Source organism: Bombus vosnesenskii, unplaced genomic scaffold, assembly GCF_011952255.1.
Source record: "Bombus vosnesenskii isolate JDL3184/JDL3185 unplaced genomic scaffold, Bvos_JDL3184-5_v1.1 scf7180000016261, whole genome shotgun sequence".
Lineage (NCBI taxonomy): Eukaryota > Metazoa > Arthropoda > Insecta > Hymenoptera > Apidae > Bombus > Bombus vosnesenskii.
Genome location: NW_022884330.1, coordinates 128,854 through 153,551, shown reverse-complemented (window position 1 = coordinate 153,551; position 24,698 = coordinate 128,854). Strand labels below are relative to the sequence as shown.

At 41.1% G+C, this 24,698-nt stretch overlaps 1 protein-coding gene across 6 annotated transcripts in view; it reads right to left on the bottom strand.

Annotated features, from left to right (window-relative positions):
* The window catches only part of LOC117241675, a 132,647-nt gene that overhangs the window by 56,122 nt on the left and 51,827 nt on the right, over positions 1-24,698 (bottom strand). For 5 of the 6 annotated variants that reach the window (XM_033507654.1, XM_033507656.1, XM_033507652.1 and 2 more), the window contains exons 7-12: positions 21,378-21,650; positions 7,194-7,445; positions 2,842-3,161; positions 1,660-2,218; positions 621-1,045; positions 87-216 (exon numbers count right to left, since the gene is read on the bottom strand). In XM_033507654.1, the coding sequence (XP_033363545.1) occupies positions 87-216; positions 621-1,045; positions 1,660-2,218; positions 2,842-3,161; positions 7,194-7,445; positions 21,378-21,650 (1,959 nt within the window). The remainder of the gene's footprint in view (positions 1-86; positions 217-620; positions 1,046-1,659; positions 2,219-2,841; positions 3,162-7,193; positions 7,446-21,377; positions 21,651-24,698) is intronic. The other variant, XM_033507653.1, reaches the window with a different exon arrangement.

Below are 24,698 nucleotides of genomic sequence, written 5' to 3'. Positions count from 1 at the left end.
AACGAGAAAAAATGGAAACACGTGAAAACAATTCTAATAGCTTTGACGCGCTCTTTTCTAGCTACGAGCAAGCAGCATCGTCTTACCAGGTTCTTCTTGCGCAACCTGCTCTTTTTCCTGCGCAACGAACTGTTTCGAACCACACGGCCGTCGTGGCAAATGATCGACTCCTCCAATAACGTGGACGTTGAGTTGTTGAACGATTTCCGTGATCCTCTGTAATTCAAATGAGGTGAAATTAAAATGTTTGCCAGTTCGATGAGGCAATAGGGTATCGAGGCAACGCGACGTCGCGGTTGTCGACACGCGATGGATTTGAATAATGCGCTCCCATGCGCATCGATTACACTATAAATCGATGTGTATACCTCGATGGTTCTAATTACACGCGCCGTCTCGAAAGCGAAAGATACTGTAACTTATTCATCGAAGTAAATTGGAAACTTGAAAATTTGGAACGTTCAGATTGAAAAAGATCTAAAAGTGAAAGCCTCGATTCAAAAATTTACATTTCCAATCTTTCTACGATCTATTCGTTCTAATTATAACCGATATTATTTCTACGATACAAATTCGCTTCTAAAACGAGCAAACAAAGATATGTAGAATTATCTACTTACGTTGCATCGAGGGATACGGATTTAGTGGGCGGAGTAGCGATTAACTGGTGGAGCGCAGTTTCGCTTATGGAGAACTGCGAAATCGGGTCATTGGTTTGGTTCAAATTCGAGTTGTTCCCGATCTGTGAGATACAAGATACGCTCCATGGTCTGGGCCCGTTGTGCTTCTGCTTGGAGCGCATCACGACTTTTGGCGTACTCGTGTCCAGCATCGGATGAGCCTCGTTGATCGGCGTTTTCTCAGCGTCGTCGAATATCTCTTGCGACACCGATTGAGACGTGCAACCCAGTGCACCTTCGAATCTGCGATACGTCGCAACGCTACTCTGTAGATCCTCCGATGAAACCGACTGCCTCTCCCCATCGGATTCTTCCGTCGTATACTCGCCACTGGCATCGCAGCTATCCAACGGCTGTAATTCACGCTGATTACAATTGTTACGAAACGTTATAATTCCCCCTTAGACCTCGTTACAACTGGCGCGCATGATCAGACTGACGATTCGGTTCCTTGACCGTTTTATATTCCTTTTATAATTCTTCTTTTCTTTTGCTCTTTACGTACTTTTCTTCTCGAAATATTATTCTAGCTTTTTATTTAATTATCGCGTTTGCAATGCTTGTTTAACGAACGAACGATAGCGGAGTAAGATATTTCGAAAGCGGATATTATACTTGCGCGTTTTCTTTCGAATCGTTAATGTAACTTGATCGAATCCAAACAAGCATTTTAAACATCGATTAAGTAACTCATCGACGACAAAGGATCGAGATATCACGTGTCCATTCTTTCACATTGTTACGAAATATTCAATTTGCAAAGCGGAGGAAGCTTGGACATTGTGCATGAAGCGACAATTCCCAACGAAAAACCAATTACGTTAAATTCAATTACATTAAATTCCAAAGAACGACCTTGTTGCCTTCCGATTAGCACGAGATAATCTTCTTCGCGTTAAATAAACGAACAAAAGAAAAGATCGTAAAAGGCAAACGTCGAGCTATTCACCCCATGACAATAGCAATAATTACAACCTACCTGTGACGTGGATCGTCCGTCGTGGCTTCGTACAGAGTTCAGTTTCAACCATTCCTTGATCCTCGCGTATTTGGCGCGATGATTATTCGTTATACCCTCCTTATCATCGAGAATGAGCTGAGGGAAAGTCTTCGTTGCACCGTTGCGCCTTTCCTCTCCGACTAATTTCTCTACTTCCTTAATGAGCCTTTGGATGCTCGTCTTGTCGTTTCTCGTTTCGTCGTCACTGTCTTTCTCGCAGCGAGAAGACGCGTCGGTTTCGTTTGAAGTCTCGTTCACACCCTCCATGTTGGAAGTCTCTTTTACGGGCTTCATTTCGCTCGTTTTAGCGTTTCCCTCGCTAGCTCGTGGTTGACTCTGCCCCTCGCCGAAGTCCAGACGCACCAGAACGTTGGTCTTGCGTTGCTCCGTCGTAACGTTATTCACCCGCGATGACGTGTACGTCCACTCTTCCTCCGACGAGTCCTCCGCTACGATCGCCGCCTCCTCGTTCTGCTCAGAGTCGGTGTCCAAGTGGCGGAAGTAGAAGGTCGCGCAATTCTTCGATTTCCTGTCGGACCTAATGCGAAACGACACGGATCAGTGGTGTGAAATTCTGATTATCTCTCGTGGACTCTCATCGTCTAAAAAGCTTAATAAAAGCCTTAACTTTTTACGTATTCTTTATTTCGGTTGCTTCCGAGTACTCCGAACTTTGAATACTTTGATTATTCCGAATATTTTCAGTATTTTGAAATTTGTATGATTTTACTCGAACATCGTGATTAATTAGAGATAGTAAGTGGTATCTAGGTAAATTTTGATAACGTAGATCTGCGTTTTTTGAAAATACCGTATTTCGTAACTACCGAGTGTTTCATAGAGATACATTGGATTAACCCTCTGCAACCCGTTATTTTCCTTGCAACGAAACTTTTCATTATCGTCGCAGTTTCTTACGGAACTTCGGGAAGATTTACTTTCGCATCATCTCTATAAAACACCTTCTTCAAAAAGTTTTCTCCAATTACCATACCGATTACAAAACATCAGCAAGTGTGAACGACGAAGATGAATAAAAATACCAACGTGTTGATCGAACGAAACATTAACGCGAACTCTCTGAATACAGCACTAACGTATTCGTGCACGTCAATTAGGCGTACACGCCCACGCGATAAAATCCTGATAAGGTGATCTTACGTGTTAAAAGAGGCGACCTCCTCAGTCGTTCTGCGACGTTTCACTGGCTCGTTAGCAGCTAAATTGCCGCTCGATTGTTCAGAGTTCCCTGGCTGGCCGTCGATCTGGTCGCAGCTCTCCTCGATGGCCGTCGAATTTGTCATCGGTACGGTGTCAGGTGTCGGTGGCATGTCGTATTCTTCGTCTTCGCTTACCGCACCTTCCTCGATGTCAGCTTCTTCGCCCTGATCGCCTAACGTGCTCGCGATTCGATTAACTTCTTGGAGATTTTCCACTCCGTCGGACTTTGTGTCCATCACATAAACCGGACATAATTCATCCTGAAATCAGACGTTACGAAGCGTTTCTTCTTTTTTCTGTTTTTCACTATTTCAGTTGAGAAATTCCGTGGTCATTTTAAGATTCGAAACTTTTGATCGCACTATGATAATCGGTGAGATTGCGCTAAACCGGACCATGCCGCGTTGTCGCAAAGACACTTTTTTTTAGTAAAATAGGTTGTGTTTGAAATGTTCGATATCGAAGGAAACATAATCGACAGTGAGAACTGTACGTTCACATCACACCGCTGCGACTGACCGAGCGCGAGGCGCGTGCAGATTATCACGATAATTTTCTACGATAAGGAGTTAATTATCGATCAAACCGCTAACTGGCGCGCAACAACGCAAACAACTGTCCGATCTCATCAAAATATCACGGCAATAAACGAACAGAATGTTTCTACCTATGCTTGAGAGAAGGGCGACTTTCGAGAGTAATCGTACGGATAGATATATATCGAACGATTAATTTTTCCTTTCTTTCTGAGACATAAAGGAAATAATAAATATCACGCAACCTACATAATTAAACCTACATTTTTTCATTTGTACATCAATCTAATAAATTTTATAATTATCCAGCACAGATCTACCTTTCTTTCGTAATAAGTATACCGTAATAAATTACTGCGAATCGATAAAAGCTTTAAAATATTTGGAATAGAAGATAAACCTTCCGACGCCTCGATCACGTTTCTTACAACAAGTTTTCGAAAAATGTCTTCCGCGTATCAGCATATCGAAACATAATAAAACGCATACGTGTCGAATACGCGTGTGTACGGCCCGCTGTATAATGGCGGCACATATATACGTGCTCGTTTCGCGGCAGATTTCTTTCCACTTAACACACTCAGTGACGGTATGCGAACGCCATTCCGGTCATTATTATTTGTTGCTCGACAAAACGGATTCTCTCTCGTGCTCCATAAAATCGAACGTGATGCAACCGTGAAAATTTCACGCTTCGAAGTGTTTCTCGCGTTACCTCGGCCGATCGTATGCGCGCTTTCGTTCGTCGGTCGATTCCATTCGTATTTGACGAAATGGCAAAAACGTTTCGATCGATCAAAGAAAAACGAGAAACACGCCGACGCCATTAAGATTTCAGGTTACAGCTATTTTCACTACGGCGAGGTTCTTGCTGTGACTATGAAAATAAGACAGGTAATTCGCTTCGTTAACTGATTTGCCTCTTCATACTTGTCTTTTCCTCTATGCGAGTTGTTTCAGATGCAAACATATGGGGTAAGTACAAGTCGTTTTTGATACATGTCCGGTAACAGGGAAATGGTGGACTAGTTTGAACGAGCAAAAAATATTTTCAAGATCAACTGCATTGGTTCGAGCGAAGAAAATAAAGACAGGCACGGTAACGTGACAAAATAATGGAATGTAATAACGTTCAATGTAACGACCAGGTAAGAAACTGGTTTCTTCTGTGTAGGAAACGCAGATGTTCGAAACGAACGAAAGAAAATAAATATATATGTACATTCGTTTCTGATTAGTCGAGAAGAGGGTTGATGCAATGGAAGCACGTTCCTCGGCGTCACGTACGCGTAATTACTCGTCAATTTCAATTTTATTTTATTTTGCCTCGTGAATATTTCAAAAGGTAAAAGGCCCCGCGTGCACTTTCTCTCGTCGAGTTCTCATTCCGCTCGCGGAGTAACGCGTTTGGAACAAGAAACGCTTTTCGAGCTTCCTCGAGAGAAAAAAATGAAGAGGAGAAAAAAAGAAACGTAAGAGAAAAAAAGAAATACCGTTCTCTCTTCTTACCGTCCACAAACTTCTCACTGAACAGTTTCTTCGAATTATTCGAAGGACTTTAACGATACCTGTGCCAGTTTCGTGTCACGAGACTCTGTCAATCAATGGAGGAAGGTCTAGTTAAAGAAGCGATGCGAGGCGATAAATCGTCGTGAGTTTGACGCGCTTCGATTTGATTCAGGTGTTAATTAATGTACACGAAAACGAAAAGTTCGGCGTCGTAAATCAATTTCACCGTGCAACAAAGAGATGGAACGCCGCCGAACGCGTTCCACTCTGCGAGCTATAGCGTTGCCAGGCGTACAAAAAGAGCTTGTTTCAACTGCTATCAAAAAAATGGAACGATATAATTAGCAGAGCAGCAAAAAAAAAAGAGAGAATGTTGAACTTATATACACGAAACTTTACTAATTCATTTAATTTTGTTATATCACTTCAACAAAGAGATATAGTCTCAGTTAAAAAACTACAAAGTTATCTACCTCTAGGGAACAATTAATTCACTCGAAACATCCAGATAAATCTTACAAATTGATTTCATCGACTAACAAAGAGACGCAACGAAAGGAACGCGGTGGAACCGCGCTTGAACCCGTGCCACGCACTATAATCACGTTGTGTCGTAGCTCGCGAACGATAGATCATTCACACTGGTAACGCACGTGTGACGAGTAACGTTACACTGTGTACGCTCGATGCACTCGTGATGCCATCCACACACCAGAAAAACATCATCCATTTGTTTTTACACCAACTTTCCCCGATAAACCTGAAAGATACGAGTACAAAAATTGAAATTACGAGAACGTTCAAAATAGAATGTTCGAAATAGACAAGGGGTAGATTGAGACAGAAGTTGCACACAGAGTGCAAGTTGAGGTATACGAGGGACATCGACCACTTTTATTCTGGGAACCAGACAATAGCTGCTAATAAGGATCAGGCTCATCTCCATATTCAGGTATCCGCCGTCTCGTAGATCTAAGCTATTCGATGGTCTTAGAGAGATGTTTCATAGTTTCAGACAACGGATTATAAGACAGAGAGTGTTAGAAAATGACTGGGAAGGAGGATAATGATTCGTAGAAAAGGAAAGTCGAGTGCTACGTTGTAGAGTGGAAATGAAGTTAATACGTTTCCGAGTATGAGACAATTGGAATTATTCTTCGAGATCTGCCGATTTTAATTCTGGAACCGACTGAGGTGACGTTCGAATAATAATTAACGCGAAAGCTGGAGTTTTCTCTTTTGAGGATAATTTAACTTTCTTGTATGGAAGAGATCGTTTGATTGGAAATAAATAAAGAATAACGATTCTATTAATTCGGATATACTCCAGTGCTATCTTACGATGTTTTTCAGAATATCATATTCGAAGCACTATAGAGAAACACGTGTGCATTCAAATCGTTTAAAATCGTTGAATATAGTTGCAGCGCGAAAATGAGTTGAGAGTTCCAAGTAAGAAACGGGATGGAACGTGCCCCGGATTTTATTCGATTCGATCATACGCGGACGTAACGCATGCACCAAGTATGCAAGATAGTTTTTTGTACTCGAAACGAAACAATAGCCGTTAGCTAATAAGGATCAAGTTCACTTCCACAGTCAGGTGTCCATCCTCGAATAACCACGCAGTAACGTCTTCCAAGCCGATGCAATATCGAAACACAGGAAACCTAGCTCGACAAATATTTCCAATTTTTTAAATTCTCGAGCATCTGCAAAATACTCGAACTGCTTCGTTTTTAAATCTTAGCCGCTAAGCTTCGCATCGATATTCCCTAGTACGAAAAATTACACTGAGAACCGTTTCGTTAATGCTTGAAATATTCTTCTCGATTCGTCGCACGAATCAATTCGAGTTTCACTGAAACACCACAAAGACACCACTAAGTATATCGCCCACGGATCAAAGACTTTCTCGAGCGTAAATCAAAGGCTAATCAACTCGCGACGAACGAGCCGGATCCACCGCTAATCCGCGGGTTCATCTTCGTTAACGAATCCACGAACACATAGGCACACGTGCGATACACCATGGATCGTCAACCGAACAGTCACCTCGCTCTAATCAAGCAAACTTCCTCCCGAAGGCTCGTGCTCCATTGTTCTTCGGCAACAGTTTGGGAAACGTTGCCATACCGGTTTCACGACTCCTCTATACAGTGTATGTTCTCGACCAACGAATATCCCGCTAAATATTCTTGCTGCAAGAAGAAAATAATTACAAATATATAGATTTTGTGTACGCACCTCGAAATAGGATCCGTCGCTGATCGATCGATTCTCGGAAGACGCGTCGGTATCGGACAGGTCCGCTCTGCTAGTGGCTGGATCCTCGTAGTATCGCGATCTCGTGGCTCTGTGGCGTTTCGAACGCGTCGAACGAGCCGACTGACCCGGGGATTCCCTTCCAGAACCTCGCGAGTGTCTACGGCTGAGTCGAGGCTGCTTCGTGACTGGCTCCTCGTCGCTGTCGCTACTGCAGTGGTAAACCACCAAGTTCTGAAACACGCCGAACAGCCGAATCACTTCATCTGATAATCTTCGTTCGTCCGCCACGCCTGTTACGTACCAGTCTCTGATTCTATCAAAATGTCTAGGTAAATCGGTCTGTCTACCACGCACGTGTTTATGAATCCTTTGTCGGACTCGAGGATGGGGGGCTCTTCGAGGGAATTATTGGGTAGTTTAAATCTCTGTCTCGTGATTTTAGTTTTTAGCCTCCTTTTGGTTTCGCGAGTTTGTGTTTTTGTCGGATCAAAGTACAGAGACTACGGATACGTAGATTGTATTATACGATTGCGCGACAAAATCGAATCTTAGAATAGCGATTGAATTTTGATTGACGTACTTTTTGTTACAAATATAGCTCGATGGTGGAGAATAAATTCTGATATAACGTTACCTTTTTATTGTCACTGTATTTACCTAGAATGAAAAGAAAAAAGAAATAGAGAGTCACTGGAACGTCGAATATAAAAGAGAGGAGACTAAAGGAACAATATGTCCATTTCTATAGCAGTAATTTCTTGTCGACGAGTATCGTGAAAGAGAGCCACGACAACGAGAAACTGGGCGCGGCAAAAATTAGACGAGAAACGTGTATCCACAAAGCTTGGAATAATTTTTCCACGGTTTTATCCTATCCTCGATTCAAACTAATTTTACGCTGGCGCCGATCCAACTCGAGTTTTCTGTGAATTCGTATAAAACATCGTTTCCTCCTTCTTTGCTCTCCAAAATTTCCATCAGCCTTCGAATCTCGCCCGTGCCGAAAGAAATTTCCGCCGATGTCTCGCGTTGTGTGACAATACGAATTAACACGTTTCCTGTCAGGGTGACACACTCGCACACCATAGTGTATTTAGCATTTTTCGCATCAATAATCTTTTTTTGCACTTTGAATATGAAATCTGCACGGCTTTCTTTCTCTTCTTCTGCATACATTTCAAATGTAAATGTTAGATCGAAATTAATTCCAAATGAAAAATTCTAGCATGTGTTCCCGTTTTCCACGATATTAAGCCATAATATATTCCCAAGAATCTCTAGAAATCCATACGCTGTTATTAAACGAAAAACGAAAGTGAAAATCGCGAATCATAATGCGTAGTCGTAGCGAGGCTCGATTATTAGTTTCTTTTTAACAATACAGAAAGGCTGGAAACGATTACGAGTACGCGAAGCCCCTTTAATTACAGATCGAAATCACATCGAAATCGATGATTATCCCGACCGTTGAAGGCATTCACTGGCAAGAGCTGTGCCATTGGCAGCGTGGCCAAGCGACACAACGTGACTAACGAAAGACGTTCGATGGACGCGACTGATACAGTCTAGAGAACGTGTGTGTATCAGCCGACGAATAAATGCAAAATTAATGGTCGATTTCACCGTGGTTCGAGTAAATTTAGACACCGGTGATTTATAGGATTAACCGTACACCTCGGGAACCGAGATATTATTCTCGTATCAATTAAACGCACGCGTTAATCGGACCCAAGGCGTTTCAACTTGATTTCCAATTTCGCGTGTGCCATGGCTTACTTAGCGTTAATTATCCATCGAGGGTTTAAAGGACCATTCTTCTTTGCCTACTCTTATCATCTCCGACGTGAAAGTTGTAATTTATTTCTTATTAACGATGAAACGGAATTTATTGGAAAATAAAGAAATTGCAAGAATATCGCGAGTTTTTTCTTGTGGTTCAGTGTACATTACACATGGAAGGATAAAGTGTCTTCTAATGTAAGTTAGTAGTATAAATATCGGGAAACGTGGTAAGTAGATAATCTCCGGTATACGATTGATAAGAGAAAGAAATAAATGCAAGTGCCCGATAAGATCTGTTATGTCTTCGATATACGATTCGAAATACGTCCAATTCAGTGGAACTTTATTCTTTAATAATCTTGAATAATCGTGACATCATCGCCTATAATAGTATGTAAAATTTCAAGATTCTTTTTATCGAAGAAATATTAAAGAAATAGAATGTTTGAAAGATTTTAGACCAATGGTACTTTTATGTGAACGCTGTAGCAAGACGTTTCGCCAACGAGTAAATAATCGCGTTTTACGACTTGATCTTCTTAATGGATTGATTTAATTGTTGGTCAAAGCCGGGTGAAAGGCGTGTCAGTGAAACATCCTGATAATAATCGTTACATCTTAGTTAGATCGTTTCTAAGCAGAGCGATGCTCACAAAAGACTACGCAATTTTCATCTAATTTATTAACTTTCTACGGTCTAGATAAAGGAATTCTTTTCAACAAACGAACTTAATACCAAACACAAAATGACATTAAACAATCGAAAGCATTTCTAACGTTAATGAAAGGAAATTATGTTATAGAAATATTCAAATTTCAATTTACAATTAGCCACTTGTAAGTAAAATTTTAGCAAATGTAGCAACAATGAAATTTTTAATGTACATGCACGGTTAATTAAGTTTCAAACGCTGGCTATTAATTACATATACATATTTTTAATGATAAAAACTTGTTAGATTCCATTTCTCTCAACAGATAAGCTGCTAGCAAATCTAATCTCCGACAAGAATAAATATACAAAATAATCGGAATTTTTCTCGGTTCTTTTTCGTTCTGGCGCAGGAGCCTCTGATAGTTTAGAAAACAAACTATCTAGCGATAGTTTTAATTGAACTAAACGATAACGAACAGCACATCTTTGACAATAAACAATGATTTTTACGATGTTTTAACTACATATAAAATAAGTATAGCAGGAATATCGATTTAATAAATAACTTCTTAAATATTATTCCCACTGCACGAAAAATTCTGCGATAAAGAAACTCACCGCAAGATCGAACAGGCGCAGATCGAATTAGATTTGTAATAAAATTATCGGGTTTTGTATTTCCGATTCTTTCAATTGAAAAATAACCTAATACAGTAAAATATCGGTACTAAGAGGAAAGCGGATAACTAGGGAAGTTTTCCACGGGTACTGGTAATCGAGGAAAACAAAAAACGGGTAGAGAAGCAGATTCACAACTGTCGGCTAGGAACTCGCTCCGCGTTACTTGGAACTTACTAGAAACCGCAATGAAAAAATAAACGAAAAAGCTGTCCTGGGCAGAAGAGAAAGCCGAGAATGCACGCATCTTCTTACTCGTACAATTCTTCCGTAACAAAGGCCGAGAAAAGCCACAACCGTTAATCAACGACCGCCAGAGCTTGTCTGATTTTTGGGCAACCGACAGTTATGCTTGAATCACAGTGACCCCTTTTGAGTCTTTATATTATCCTTACTTTCTTTCCAAACACAACTTGCGAGAGTAGCGCGTGATTTAAAAAAAAAATAAACAAATATTTACCATGAAATGTTGAGAATTTAGTTAGCCGAACGGCAGGAAAAAGAATGTGATCAGACATTTAAGCAATTTGCAATTTCTAGAATCTTTGAGAATCCTTCAAAACTCTTCGTTACTTTCACTTCTATTCTAACTATTTACGAAAGGAATGTACACCGTATAAGAAATCTTATAATTAGAAATTTAGTGTTACCAAGGAAAAATATATACACTTATAGTTAATTTGCTAAACGCGGAGAAGAAATCTGCGATTGCAGCAGAATCTTTTCGACTTCAAAGCCTTGAAAACGCTACGTTGCTTTCACTTCAACTATTCGAAACAGGAACACACACTGTACGAAATTTCACAAAATCTTTACCTAACGCAATACGATATCCTTGAGATCCGCGGTATACAATTAAAATCGAATTTCTTAGTCGCTCGATCAATCCTCTGCAACCTTTTAGATTTACTTCGAGACTCTTCGATCATTCGCCAAAGAATTCCATACATTCCAAGAAATATCAGAAATTTATCACTGACACTTGGCAAGCAAACCTTACCAGATCCAAAGTAAACAAGTAAAAATCGACTCGTTAATAATCCACGCACTTACGCAATTCTTTCGCCTTCGTGTTTCTCAGAATCGTTCGCAATCGACTAGCTAGCTGCGCCCGTAAATACGTAATAAAGTTCAGCAGGATCAACGGGCCAGAACGGCCGATTCAAAGGTGTTGAGCACGAGGAAAAGTAAATCATTCGCTCTTATTTCGACTGGCTAGTCACGGTTTTGCACCGGGTGACGGGCGCCAAATGTCAGAGGGTCTTTGATCCGCGTATCGAACTTGACTGAATATCTAACTAATATCCAAACTAATTACCTGCGATGAACGGAGGGCCATCTTCGCTGTAGCGTGCTTCGTAGAAGACTGACAGGAATGTCGAGTCGATCAACGATCGTTACCGGGGCGACCTGTTGATACGAGCTACCCGAAGGCGTTTCGAGACTGGGATACCTGACCGTAACTTGGATGTAATGAACATCCCCCCTCTCCGGTTCCACGTGTATTAACTGAGGGATAACGCAGGAAAAGCGAGATGCTAGGAGGAATTGAAACGTGTCTTAGTGACGTTTCTCTGTAATAAAAGCGATGGTCCCTCTGGCTTATTAGGAGTACAGTGTATACTGTCTAGGAGTAGGGTACACTCGTAAGTCTCAGGTATATCCCATTCTTAATAATTATCTGCAGAATTTCATGTTTCTAAACAATATCCTTGGAACCGATAACGGCGAAACTACGGATGTTTATGGAAAAATACGCAGGACGTACACGATATGTAAAAGTACATCAAATATTCAAAGTATGGTACTCGCTGAAATATTTAATGGGTACAACAAGTTTTTGCTTGTTAAAAATATGGATTTGCATAAACATCCGCGGCCTAGTGTTGTCTATTTCAAGTGACACTCGACGAATCTTAGGGAAACGAATTGCAAAATATTGCGCGTCTGACCGCTTCGTTCTCTACCTACAGTAAAGATTATAGGAAATTACAAAGGTTTAAGAATGGAAAGTTCCATGTTGTTAACCTTCGAAAGAATGGAAAATATTATTAGGAATAATTGGGGGTTTATATACCTAAGTATAATTCAGATATAAGGGTTGAAGGAAACTTGTCGAATAGACAGGTCTTCAAATGTCTCAAAGTTAAGGACAGAATAAATAGAATAAAAGATTTTAGGAGACATTACAAACTGTTGAAATATAATACGCTTTTTAGTAGAAAGGTATATGCGTTGGCATATATACAAAGAAGATGGATATGAATAAGACAATAAATTTTACGTTAGAAAGTATACAGTTATTCTACTATCCTTTTATGGTCAACTCTCGTGGATGACTTAATTAATCAATACTTCCGGTTGGTAGGGACCGATAGCCTTTTTCTTCTTTTCCAGCAACGTTATATTCTACGCGAAATCTACTCTGTGTCCGATGACGATTAATATCCTACATCAAGCCTAATATCCAACATCTATCATTGAACGTTTCGTTTAAGTTTGAGTTTATGAACGTTTCCGAGGGAAACATTAAGAGAACCGAGACACGAGCGTTTCGCAAAGTTTCGTCTCGCAGCGTGCGACGCGTCATTGCTTGAATAAATTTGCGTCGAATGGCCACGGTACGGTCCGGCCATGAACTACACCTTGTTCGTCGCTATTTAGAACCACCACTTTCGCCTTTTCAAGCCAGCGTTTCCCCGAGAAAGGGACACGGCACTATGCGTGTCAAAAGATCAACCAACAGAGATAAACGGTAACTCGCTTGGGCACTTTGCACATCAGCGAAACCTCCACCGAGAAAAATGGCTGCGTTCTTTTTAGAAACTGTTCTTCCTTGTATTCGCGGCACGGTGTTTTCTCAACGGGCAGATGGAAGTAAAAAATTCTCGATGATTACGAAACGGACGCAAACGAACGTCAATTTATCTATCCATATTCGTTCGTAAGAATATTTGGATTTTTATCGTCTATAGATAAAATATGAAATAGTCGTAGAGAGAAACAGAGTTGTAAAGAGAAATTTCTGAAGCGAGATATTGAAGTAATCTAATAAGTAAGAAACAAAGAACAATATATGACTTTCTAAAAGTTGTAATCGATAGAAATTTCACTTTCCATTGGTCGATTTTAATTAAAACTATGGATTCTGTTCAAAAATGTAATTGCCCCGTAATCCTTTCGATTTTTGTTCCATTTACTTCGAGTTAAATGGCATTAACCCGAGAAATACGACTTTTTCACCGACAAAGATGTTCTTCTAGCCGGTTGATTCGACCGTGCCGCTTATTTATAGCCGCTATAAACGTATGAGAACGAGACACGCGAAACGATGTCGTTAGACACGGGCAAACTCGAGCTGTCATTAATCGAACATGTTAGAATACTTCTTCTCTTTACCCGTCACGATTACCTACTGAATCAGACGTGAACCAAACCGTTGAAAAACGATCGTTCACCCTAGGAAGTCTCATAATGCACGGTGCGGTCATTGAGAAAAATTCGCAGGTTACACCTGCGTTACTACCTGACGTATAAACATTTGCGCCAGCTATGCCAGGTTTGTGCCATTACGATATAAGACGAGGCCAACTTTCGGTATTTTAATTCATCGACGACTGGTGAGAAATTGTTGTACGCCAAAGATATAACGAAACGTCCACCTGTCCCTTTCCTTTTCTACGAAATTCTCGAGCTTTACGCGAAGACGTTAGCTTCGTAATAAAAATGTCCCTTTGAAGAGTCGTAAAAGAGTTAACGACTGACAATGAATGAAAAATTCTTTACTACTTACTAGATATTTTAAGGATTTCGATAGTTTCACATTGGAACTATAGAATCGAATGTTTTAGTAAAAAACAAAACGGTTAATTTTTTAATGCTCAAAGTATCGACCTGAGATAATTATTTTATGACTAAATCGATGTAATAAAAATAGACGTATGTGTATGTATATTAACAAAAGTAGCGTCAACTGAATTGATTTTGTAAAAGGTACTTCCAATTTTTGATACTCGCAGAAAGAAAGCTTTGCTGGTGCTTTTATCTATCAAAAAGTGCGACTAAGTAGCACGAAACAGATGAAAAGTAATTTTAAGAAATCGTATCTAACGATAGGCGCGTTATTAGAAAAATAATTATCCGCTCCAATAAAACAGGTTTCGGATAAAAACACGGTGCAAAATATAGTCTCTCCAAGTAAGTTACAGTTTGCTGTAATCCACGTATAGTAACGTTTAATTATCTTTACTACTCTACGTTTACGGGTTAGCAAGTGGTCGTAAACAATTTCGAGTGCGTGAGTGCATTTTCTACCGAGTGTATGCGAGAACGTAGAGAAAAACAGAAGCAGGAAAGAGGTAGAAAGTTAATCCAAAAATACGGAACAGGACTGCGAGATCCGTACAGGCGGTATAAAATACGCAACACAGTTCTCGCAGAATCAGGACTCGAATATCCTCGCGTACACAAACATTTGTATAAAGGAAAGAAAGGGGAAAAAAATAGAAACGATGTCCGTTGGCGATTATGGCGCATAAACGATAATACAGAAATGGCCATAGTAGCGATCGTTAGACTTGCAAATAAGTAACCACGCGATGCTTAAACGCTGCAATTTAATATCCCCGTATTTCCCTTGGAAAGGTGAAATATATGCGGACACACATGAGTAGATATGCTCCATTATGCGACCCTCGCATGGACTTTCCATTCGTCTTGGGAAGAACGAAAAGTCCGACACGAGATACACTCGAAATCGAAACATGGATCGAATTTCATGTCGGATGAATTTTATTGCTCGGTGCGTACTACGTCTAAACTCGTAAATTGTGCTATTAAAATCTACGGAACTTGTACGAAAACTCGTTGCCAAAAAACGAACGTTCAAAGTGCGATAGAGTAAAAATAGCTAATTAATTAGAATACGATCCGGTAAGATAATTATCAAGAGACAACGGATCGAAGACTTTCGACGATGTCACGCAAGTGAGCCGCTAGCATCCGACCGAAGAGAAGATGTCCTGCCGTCTGTTCGCACGCTTTCCTCTTCGACCGAGCGAACGAGTTACGCGGTTGACATCAACGTTAAATAAACGCAAGCAGGTAAGGATTTATGGGCGTCCTGTAAATTACTTGATCAACTGGCGTGCAAATCATTCGGGAACACGAAAACACGTTCATTCAAATCGACCGGTCGAGGCTGAGTTATCGCGGCCTAGCCCGGTTCCTTGGGAATATCAGTCCTGGTCACGCGACAAGCAATCAAAAATGTATGCAAAACGAGAAACGAGAAACGGAACTCGACCCCGCGTGTCACGTGATATTGCTACATTCATAGCGAGCACGTGGCTCTATCACTTTCACGGAACCGAGTTGTACTTCCGCGAATTGTTATGGCGAACCAAGAAAATAACAAAAGACGATGGAATATTAATTAATTCGTGAAGATGTTTAGTATAGTATCCGGCAGTATTTTTCTTCTCAATGTATCTTTCCGCGTGTATTTTGGGTCGCTGAAGCCGAGAAAGAGGGTCACTTTCACGGAAATGAACAGTTCTAACAATTCGTTCTTACGAACATTTGGCCGACAAGGGTCATAACTTTAGAAATCCGCGCAAGACCGTGATCGTACAGAGAGCGATAAGCGGTAAGCGGCAAAACAAGCGATGACACAACCAATGCCAATGCTCCAAATGCTAATTTTGCAGCCTACCGTTCACTGTATGATCGCGGTCTAACCGGCCGCAACATAAAAAATGACCCAAATTCGACTCAATCCTCGCGATTCAAATGCGTACAGAGTAAGCCGCACAGTAGTTTAAGAGTTCGAAATTTAAGAAAAAAAGGTGTCGTCAACGTCCATGGAGACGTCATACGTTAACGGTTGACCGAAATTTGTCACGCCTTATTTGCATATGAAACGAACCTCATTTTCGGCTTCGAAGACCTCAAAAATATTTCGCAGTCCGGATACTATACTAGAACCGAAAATAAATGTAATATCTTAAATCTCTTACAAGATCTAAATTGAGACCTACATTCGAAAGATTGTTTATGTTTCATTTACTCCGTTAATTCTCTACACGAGTGGTTCGCTACGTGTTAACACCAAGTTCGACATCGATTTCCGTAAGTGAAAATTGTCCTACGGAGAAAACGACGATTTATGGTCACTTGGAGCGCCAACATCGATTAATAGGAATATTTTACGCGATTATGGCGCGTGGGACAAGTTCGACCAGTTATATCGCTTCTCTCCGCTCTTCTCGAGAGACGAAACAACTCCGAAAAGGATAAATGTTTCCAAAGAATCGGCGAGTACGTGATGTTAGCCATATCGGCGAGACTCGCGTTTTTTCAATGATATCGTAACGTTGAGTCGATATTTCGAACGGTGAGTCACCAAGTTCAGCGATGAAATCGTGGCGATACCATTTCTAAAAAGATCCCTAGCAGCGCACGCTGTCTGGGAAGACTTATGTTCCAGGAAATGCGATCTTTCCGCAATTCAAAGTATTTCATTTCACTTTTACCGCTTTTACCGGGCTTAAATATTACTTATTACTTTAGTCGTCGAGTTTCCTTGAAACAAGAGCGAGTCTACCGTGCGAGCAGTTAATCAAATGAAAATTACGGCTTTCCATCTTTTGAAATATTTCGTTTCCTATCGTGTTTCTTATTTTAACGGTATCCATCAACGACAACAGTATCCATGAGAAACGATGGGATAATGAAAATTGGAAATGAATGAGGGGAAAAATACTCTGCAGATAATAATAACTCAATTTTCCGCACCACGATCTGCTTCCCAACATAATTCGACCGATCTATCACAGTCTCTGTCACTCGTTCCTACTACGACATTTACTATAATATCCGATTTTTCGTTTGCGATCGAATTTCACACTCTTCCGTAAATTCGCGCGTACAAGTTTCACGTGCTTCGTGGTAATCGCCACGCGGATATATATCACCGTGGCATCTCGTGCTCCACAGTGAAACTTGCCGCTAAATATTCCACTTTCATGCGCACCCCGCGAGTATCATCGCACGAGTCGTTAAGCATCCCACGAAATGAGGTAATTTTCTACGCGATCGCCGTCAGCCACGAAATCTGCCGCCTCGGCCCGATGAAACAGAAAAAGAAAACCACCGTGGAGGCTCGGAGAAATCTCTTGATTAAAAATGAATCAACAAATCGTTGGATAGCTTGGCTAATTCCTTGCAGTGGATCAACCATTAACTCTTTGAGCATGGCCAATTACCTAACGATTAAACTTGGATCGACTACTCGAGCGGCACCGAGGCGCGTGCAAATTACGTTGCTTCGCTCTTACGTGCAACGTACTATCAACACGCCATAGCATTCAACGTAGCCTTCGTGTTCATCAATGAAAACGGAGGCTGATGTCACGTTTCACTCGAAGGCAGACGAAAGTAAAAATCATCCAACGCGAGGTTTCCTTTTACCAAGCGTATAACGTTGTGCTGCTTCGCGTATAGAAAAAAAAATCGTGGCCAACCCCCTTCTTCCTCGCAGCCACGGTTTCTCTTCGGGAACTTGACGCGTGTGATCCTTCGACATGCTGGCAAACGTGTTTTTCTTGTCTCCTTCACCGAAGAAGGCACTTAGTGGCACTTACCGCGACCCTCTTGGCTACTACGATCTGACAACGAGCTTTTCATCGAGATACAAAAGGAGAAGCACATTTTCGAAGTGTTTCCGGCTAATGAAAACATAGCGATATTATTCGAATCGTTTGAACTCCGTCATCTTCGAATTCGATCTTGACAAGACGAATTAATCGAGCAACCCTGCGTTAGCCTACACTGTGCTTGTTCTTTCTGAACGCGAACGAAGCGACACCGCGCGAAACGAGCAGAATCAGCGCGGAGGAAGGCGTGAAAAATCCAAATTCAGGACAGACCGGAAAGCCTTGCCGCGTCGGTACGCCTCGCGTGAAAGTTTTAGGCGGACACACGTTGCATCTAGCATGGTCTATGAGCGCGAGTGAAACCGGGCCTTTGTATACACGCGCCAGGCTGATTGCTCGCGTTAATCGAACTTTATGCGCGGGATCGCTTTACCGTGCAAACACGTTCGGCCGATATGAATGGCCGGTTGCTTCGAGCGTTCGTTCGACACGGATAAATTTGCCCGAAAAAGAAAAAGTAAAAAAGGCAGAGAAAAATAGGAAAAGGACGGGAACAGAGAGTAAGAACGTAGTCGCAATCGGTCGATTTATCGTATGTGCTCTCCCCGGATGCAATTCGTCCTAATAATTAACGATTTCCCTGGTTAAGCTGACACTTTTTATTCGATTATAAATTTAGTGCGGACTAGCTCTATCTCGGAGGATGTAGGTTTCGTGGAGGCCGTAAAAACAGGGACACAACGTTCTCGTGCTTCCTGCTTGCTTACTAGGCTGTGTACGATCGGCCCGATTCTCGATACAGGTCGATGATACGCTTTGCCTGTCCTGTGCTGCGATTCAGATAAACTGGCGTTTCTTATAAACGACGTAATTATAGAATAATGATATTCTAGCGTCGATCGTGTAATTACATATTTAGTATCATAAAATAAAATTTGATCTCGTTTCTTAATGATTCGTGAAAGTATTAAGGGAATGCAAATTATTCGTTACACATACATACAAGTATTAATAGAATATTCGATAGAAAATACATTGGCGCGCAATCTGAAAAATTGTTGTATAATAGGAGACGCAAAAACCAACTGTAATTTCTCGCTGCCTGTTAATCACGTTGAACAAGACACGCTTCAAGCCGCACAAATCTCATCTCATTCGCAAACACCCACTAGTAAGACTGTTCGGCGAACACTCGAGGTATTATCATATTCACTTACAAGCCTCCTACATAGAGGCAAGCAGACTTCCTCGTTGCACTAAAATTACGGAACCTTCGCGAGAGCCAATCATCTCGTTAACATACAAAGCGATCTAAGAAACTCGTCGAAGATTTCAACCGTACACTCGATAATCGTAAAAATAAATACGAAATACTCGCTTAACGAGGATCATCCGAGATACCTAAACTCGTGATAATAGTCGCAAAGTATCCATTGAAACAAGCCTCTTTGGTATAAACTGAAGATCGTTCGACGTTTAAAACGAAAAGAAGCAAAAACAAGGAGGGGGAGAGGGGAAATATGAGGGACGGACGGTAGAGAAATAAAAGCATCCGATTCTTCGCATCGTACTGTAGAATTAATAAATTTTTACGGTCAACGCTGGCTGGACGAACTTTCACGTGGTTTCGAGAGAATGAACGAGCATGAAGAGGAACGCATTCGCTACGCGATCGCGAGTTAATGGCCAAACCGACAACACCGAACATCGTGAAATCTTTTTAACGGCGTGCATTCATTTGTTCTTTCACGTGGACACTCGTTCCACTGGGTGGCACGGGTTTTACGCTGCTACTAAAAGGCTAATAACAAAAGTAGAGAAATTCCTGGCTGAGAAATCCTTGATAGCACTACGAGAAACTAGTAATATAGTTCCGTACAATTAGCGTGTCTTCTTTTATTGCTTACTTTTTACACGTCTGTGTTTGTAGAATATGAATATAGAGGTAGAGAAAATGTTTACGGAAATGTGAGAATTTTATAGCTGAAAAAGAATCACGTCAATGTCGAGATAATTCGCAACTCGATAATTCGGTTAACAGTGCAAAAATCACTTCCATTTGTACAGTTGTTGAAAGTTTCCGGTTATATAGCGTGGTTTTATTAAACTGCTAAGATAACCTGCCTCTGAAAAGACAGGTTTGTTGCATAATTATATACCCTAACTATAACACAATATCATTAAATTTCTTGTAAGAAGAATTTTGTTAATATATAACTTTTACTCAAAATGGAGATACGGTTGGCAGCTGAAAAAATTGTAGTTTTATGTTTTCGAATCTCTAAATTAAAGAGAAGAAGTTAATAAACTAAAAGCACCGTACGCTTAATAATCACATCAAAGACGTCATCCTCTTAACCCATAAATCCCTGTCAATAATTAAGTTACCCAGAGCGCATGTAAACGTGCGCGTAATGAAAACGTGCAACATTCCATTAACCCGGCACACGCACAAAAGTCGAACAGGATAACGTTTAACTAAAACGTTCTCAATCGCGTGCACCGTGAATACGCAAATTCCTCGATAAATACGGTGAAAAGATCGAAGATCATGAAGCATACTGATCTTTGGAGAAACTTTGATGATACGTTCTGATATTGAGCCAGTGATAAAATTCGCTTGAATGACGATTAATTCGAATCAAGTTCTTGCAGTCGCGTGAAAGTACTACTAAATGGTACAAAATTTAATACACCGACTTAATTAAAAGCTAATTAATAAATAATTAGAATACGTTTTAGAAACCGTATCTCAGATAAAATTTCATTATCGATGATATCCTTGTCCGATTTAACGAAAGTGACGAAACTACGGTAGTACGTTAAATTAATACGAAAAGTGTGATCTGGCAAAGAACTCTTGGAAAAATCATCGAACATGCCACTTTGGTATACTAAGGGTTAATACAAACATGTCCGAACTATGTATTTCTTTTTCAGTTCCCAAGCTAAGAATTCTCCTTTAACATGGAGGTAAATGAGTGTAGTTACACTTAATGCAAATTATCTCCTTTTGTGCTAGAGTTTCTAATTTGAAGCTTGCTCTTCTAGCAGATCGTTTCACGAGACCGCTTCCTCTGACATCTGTTTTTGTAATTCTAATCAGTTGCCATTGTGAATGGACTTATCAGGAATGTTGGTAACGTTAGTTAGCTCACTTCAGCGAGTATGGAAAACAAATTGCCGTTTCGTACAATAATTCCGAGTGATAAATCTCGAACAGGTGTACTGTTCGTTGTATTTGATTTGAATAGAAGTAGCGCGGTTAATAGTCGGCATCGGTGAATCTTTATTTGTGATTTAGATGAATTTAGTACTCGTTATTCGCTTAGTCTATTTTGTGACAATTATTCGCGAAAGTATAAAATTTAGCAAAAACAAGAATGTACTCACCTTACTGCTTATACGAGACACAAGAGTTTCGATGTGACACTGCCATTCCAAAGCTCGTAGAAACAGCAAATGCCATCGGCGTTCCAAAGATCTCGCTGTTCGTAAAGCTTGTGGCGGTTCCCGTTGTTCCCGTTGTTCCCGTTGTTCCCGTTGCTCCTCTTGATCTTGTTCCTGCTCCTTTTGCTGTGCTTGCTGCTGACTGACAACTTTATCTCCTAATTTAACGACCGAACTGACGATTCGACCATGCGCTTCTATGTCTCGTTGGAGTACCTGTAATCATAAAGGATTCATCCTACGGTTACCAAATGTAGAAGTTTATCGTTCAGAAATACCGTGATTGTTACAAACGATGGGGTAAATTTTGCACGAATAGAATGCAAGTGTTTCGTGTATGATACAGTAAAAATACCATAGAAGGTGTCAGTGGCTGTAATATGATTCAAATGCTATCGTTCCACGTTAAATTTCAAGCTACTAATGACAACCACCAACGAGTACATAAATCAGCTAATGTTAAGTATCGAAATTAGTATCATCTTCAGGATTGGAAAGCGTGTTAAGTGAACAGCGAAATGTATGGTTATTAAGTATACGAATATTCGAAAGTACCCGGAAGCCCACGCGAAGATCGATTTATGGGCTTTAAATTGCGTTTCGACCAAGTACCGTTATCAGAGGCGATCTCCCGAAAGTTTTCTTTCACGCCGACCACTGGTAGATTAAGTCATGCATTTACAAGCATGCGCTGCATAATAACACTATTAAAGCAGTACATTAAAATTCCGGTCAGATAAATCGCCGACAAAAAAAAGGAAGAAGAAATTAACGACTTTGAATAATTATTTTGCCGACCCAGAATCACCGAACGTATCACGAGCCACCCTGAGGTCATGAAACCTTGATAGCTTGATCCTCAAGGTCTCGTACAGAGTACGTCAAAGCCAGCTGTAGGAAACGTGGATATCGCTAGTTGACACCATCGATGTCAGATTTCAAGTCATCTGACCCAGAAGTTGTGGATCTAGCCACGAACCACCACAGAGTCATCGGACACTGCGCAAACCCTGTAGTCGTGACACTCGCTACGGATCACATCGGGGTCGTGACACTTCCAGCTGCCTGACCCCTGGATCATGAGATCCGCCTTGTATCATTGGAATCCACGTCTTACACCATCTCAAGAAATCCCTAGCAAGTTCCACGACCTCAAGGTCCTTCGCGGTTAGGTGGTGTTCGAGTGATTCAAGGATGGCTCAACGACTCGCGGCTCTGTGGTGATCTTTGCTGGGTTTCACAAGTTCGAACCATAAAACTCAAGATTCGTGAAACCGAAGAATATTTACAGCTAATTGAGCGATCTATAGTCCGTGATAGATCTCACAATTTAGATCTAATTGACCTGTCGTGGATTACGCTATGGACTAGATCACAGTCCGATACTGAGCAACTCGAAATCAGCCATATTAACGTGTCCAACTGATTCGTAGATCATACGATGGTAAATATAGAGCAACGCTGAGTACTAGAATTCGTTTTACGATTCGAGTCTAACGTATCGATATCGAATGCCCGCAGATAGATCAGTAAACGCCAAAATTTCAACTATCCTAAAGTCGTTAGAATCGTGACAAGATATAGTTCTGCGTCCTAAAGCTATAATTATCTCATTTACAATTTGTCTAATCTGAAGATTACGAGTATGAAACTTAACGGACCATTTCCTTTAACATTACATTCCACGACAACAGCTGTTGACGTTTTTGTTGGCAAAATGATTAAGTACGTGTTGAGTGACAGCGACTATTCGCAACTTTCTCGTCTAAATTTAATCGAGCATCAAATTCAAACAGGTATTTCATCTGTCAATTATACCGTAATAAGCGTAAGTACAAATATAGCACTTCCGATATGCAGCTGAAGTGATACGAAGCTCGTCGCGGCCCAATGCAGACAGCCACACTTTCTCGCTTTTCAGTCCTGTCTTCGGTTTCCTCCTTTCTACGAACGCCTGACCAGGTGAAATTCATCAATTCGAGGCTCGCAGCGAAAAAAAGGAACGAATCACGCCGAATAGGCGGTGCAGCACGAGAAGGAAAGCGATACGATGCCCGCAGAAATACAACGCGGCGAGTTTCCTGCGCGCGGATCATCGTTCGACCATGATATTCCCACTGCGAAGGAAGTATAAAGTAGGATTATGATTTTCCTGCCCACGGCGGGATTTAAATTAGCGATAAGAACAGCCGCGCACGGTCCTCGTTTCCTTTTTGCCTTCCACTCTACTTTCTTATTCCGTGAATAATCGTCCTTTGCACATAATTAACCCGGTGTTTTTCTTCAAATTAGCCGTGTGTCTGCTTTACATCGTCGAGTATGCCGTTACCCCGTACGCGATATTTTATGGAATACGATCCCTCTGTTTCGAGTTTTACGCGCGGGATCACACCTCGCGAGTCGATCGATTAAAACAACTAGTTTGCATCGTCTTACACATGCGCATCTGTCAATAAATTTCGATATTTCATACTTATGCGCTCGAAATGGTTATTCAGACTGTATACTTATTTTTTGCCAAATATATTTTTACGGTAAATATCCTAGAAGAATATTAATCACGACAATCGTCGTGTCTCGTTGCAGCGCCAATAAAATTGAAAAATGTTTTATATAACACGCGCCATATGTATCTACGTGGAAGCTTTCTATCGACCTTCGACAGAGCAGCGCGTATCACGATAATCCGTTGCAATGAAATTTCACGTTACCCTGTCGTTGCATCTAGTTTCTTGTTACGTGTAATCAAATACATTGGGCTGGTTATACAGCGTAGAGAGAACGAACGGAGATTTTCACAGAGGAACGAGAGACGTTCTCTCGCAAGCCACCAGTGGAAGCGTAATGAGCACTGCGTCGAAATGCTTGACTTGCTTCGCGGAAGCAATAAAGGCATTTAACTGCTTTCTTTTGTACGCGTGTGCTTAACCTTTGCACCCAAGCGTAGAGTGTCCGCGCTCGCTGTGCGCCGCGATGACCCGAACAGTGATTTATTTCCAACCACAGCAAAATAGAGAAATATAGAGATCCGCCAGGATAACGATCTAATCTGCCCCTTTGTGAAAAAGGAAAATCGCGCGGCATGAATCATCAACGAACAGAATCCGGTAGAACGGTCGGTTGATTGCGATGCGAATCGCAAATTTCGTGCTTTTCCTTGTCACGTGTATCGCCGCCAAATCGATTATACGCGTTTTTCCAACAGCCAACGCAACGTACAGTGGTTTGGAAAGTCGTTTTATCGCCATTTCGTCCGAACCAATG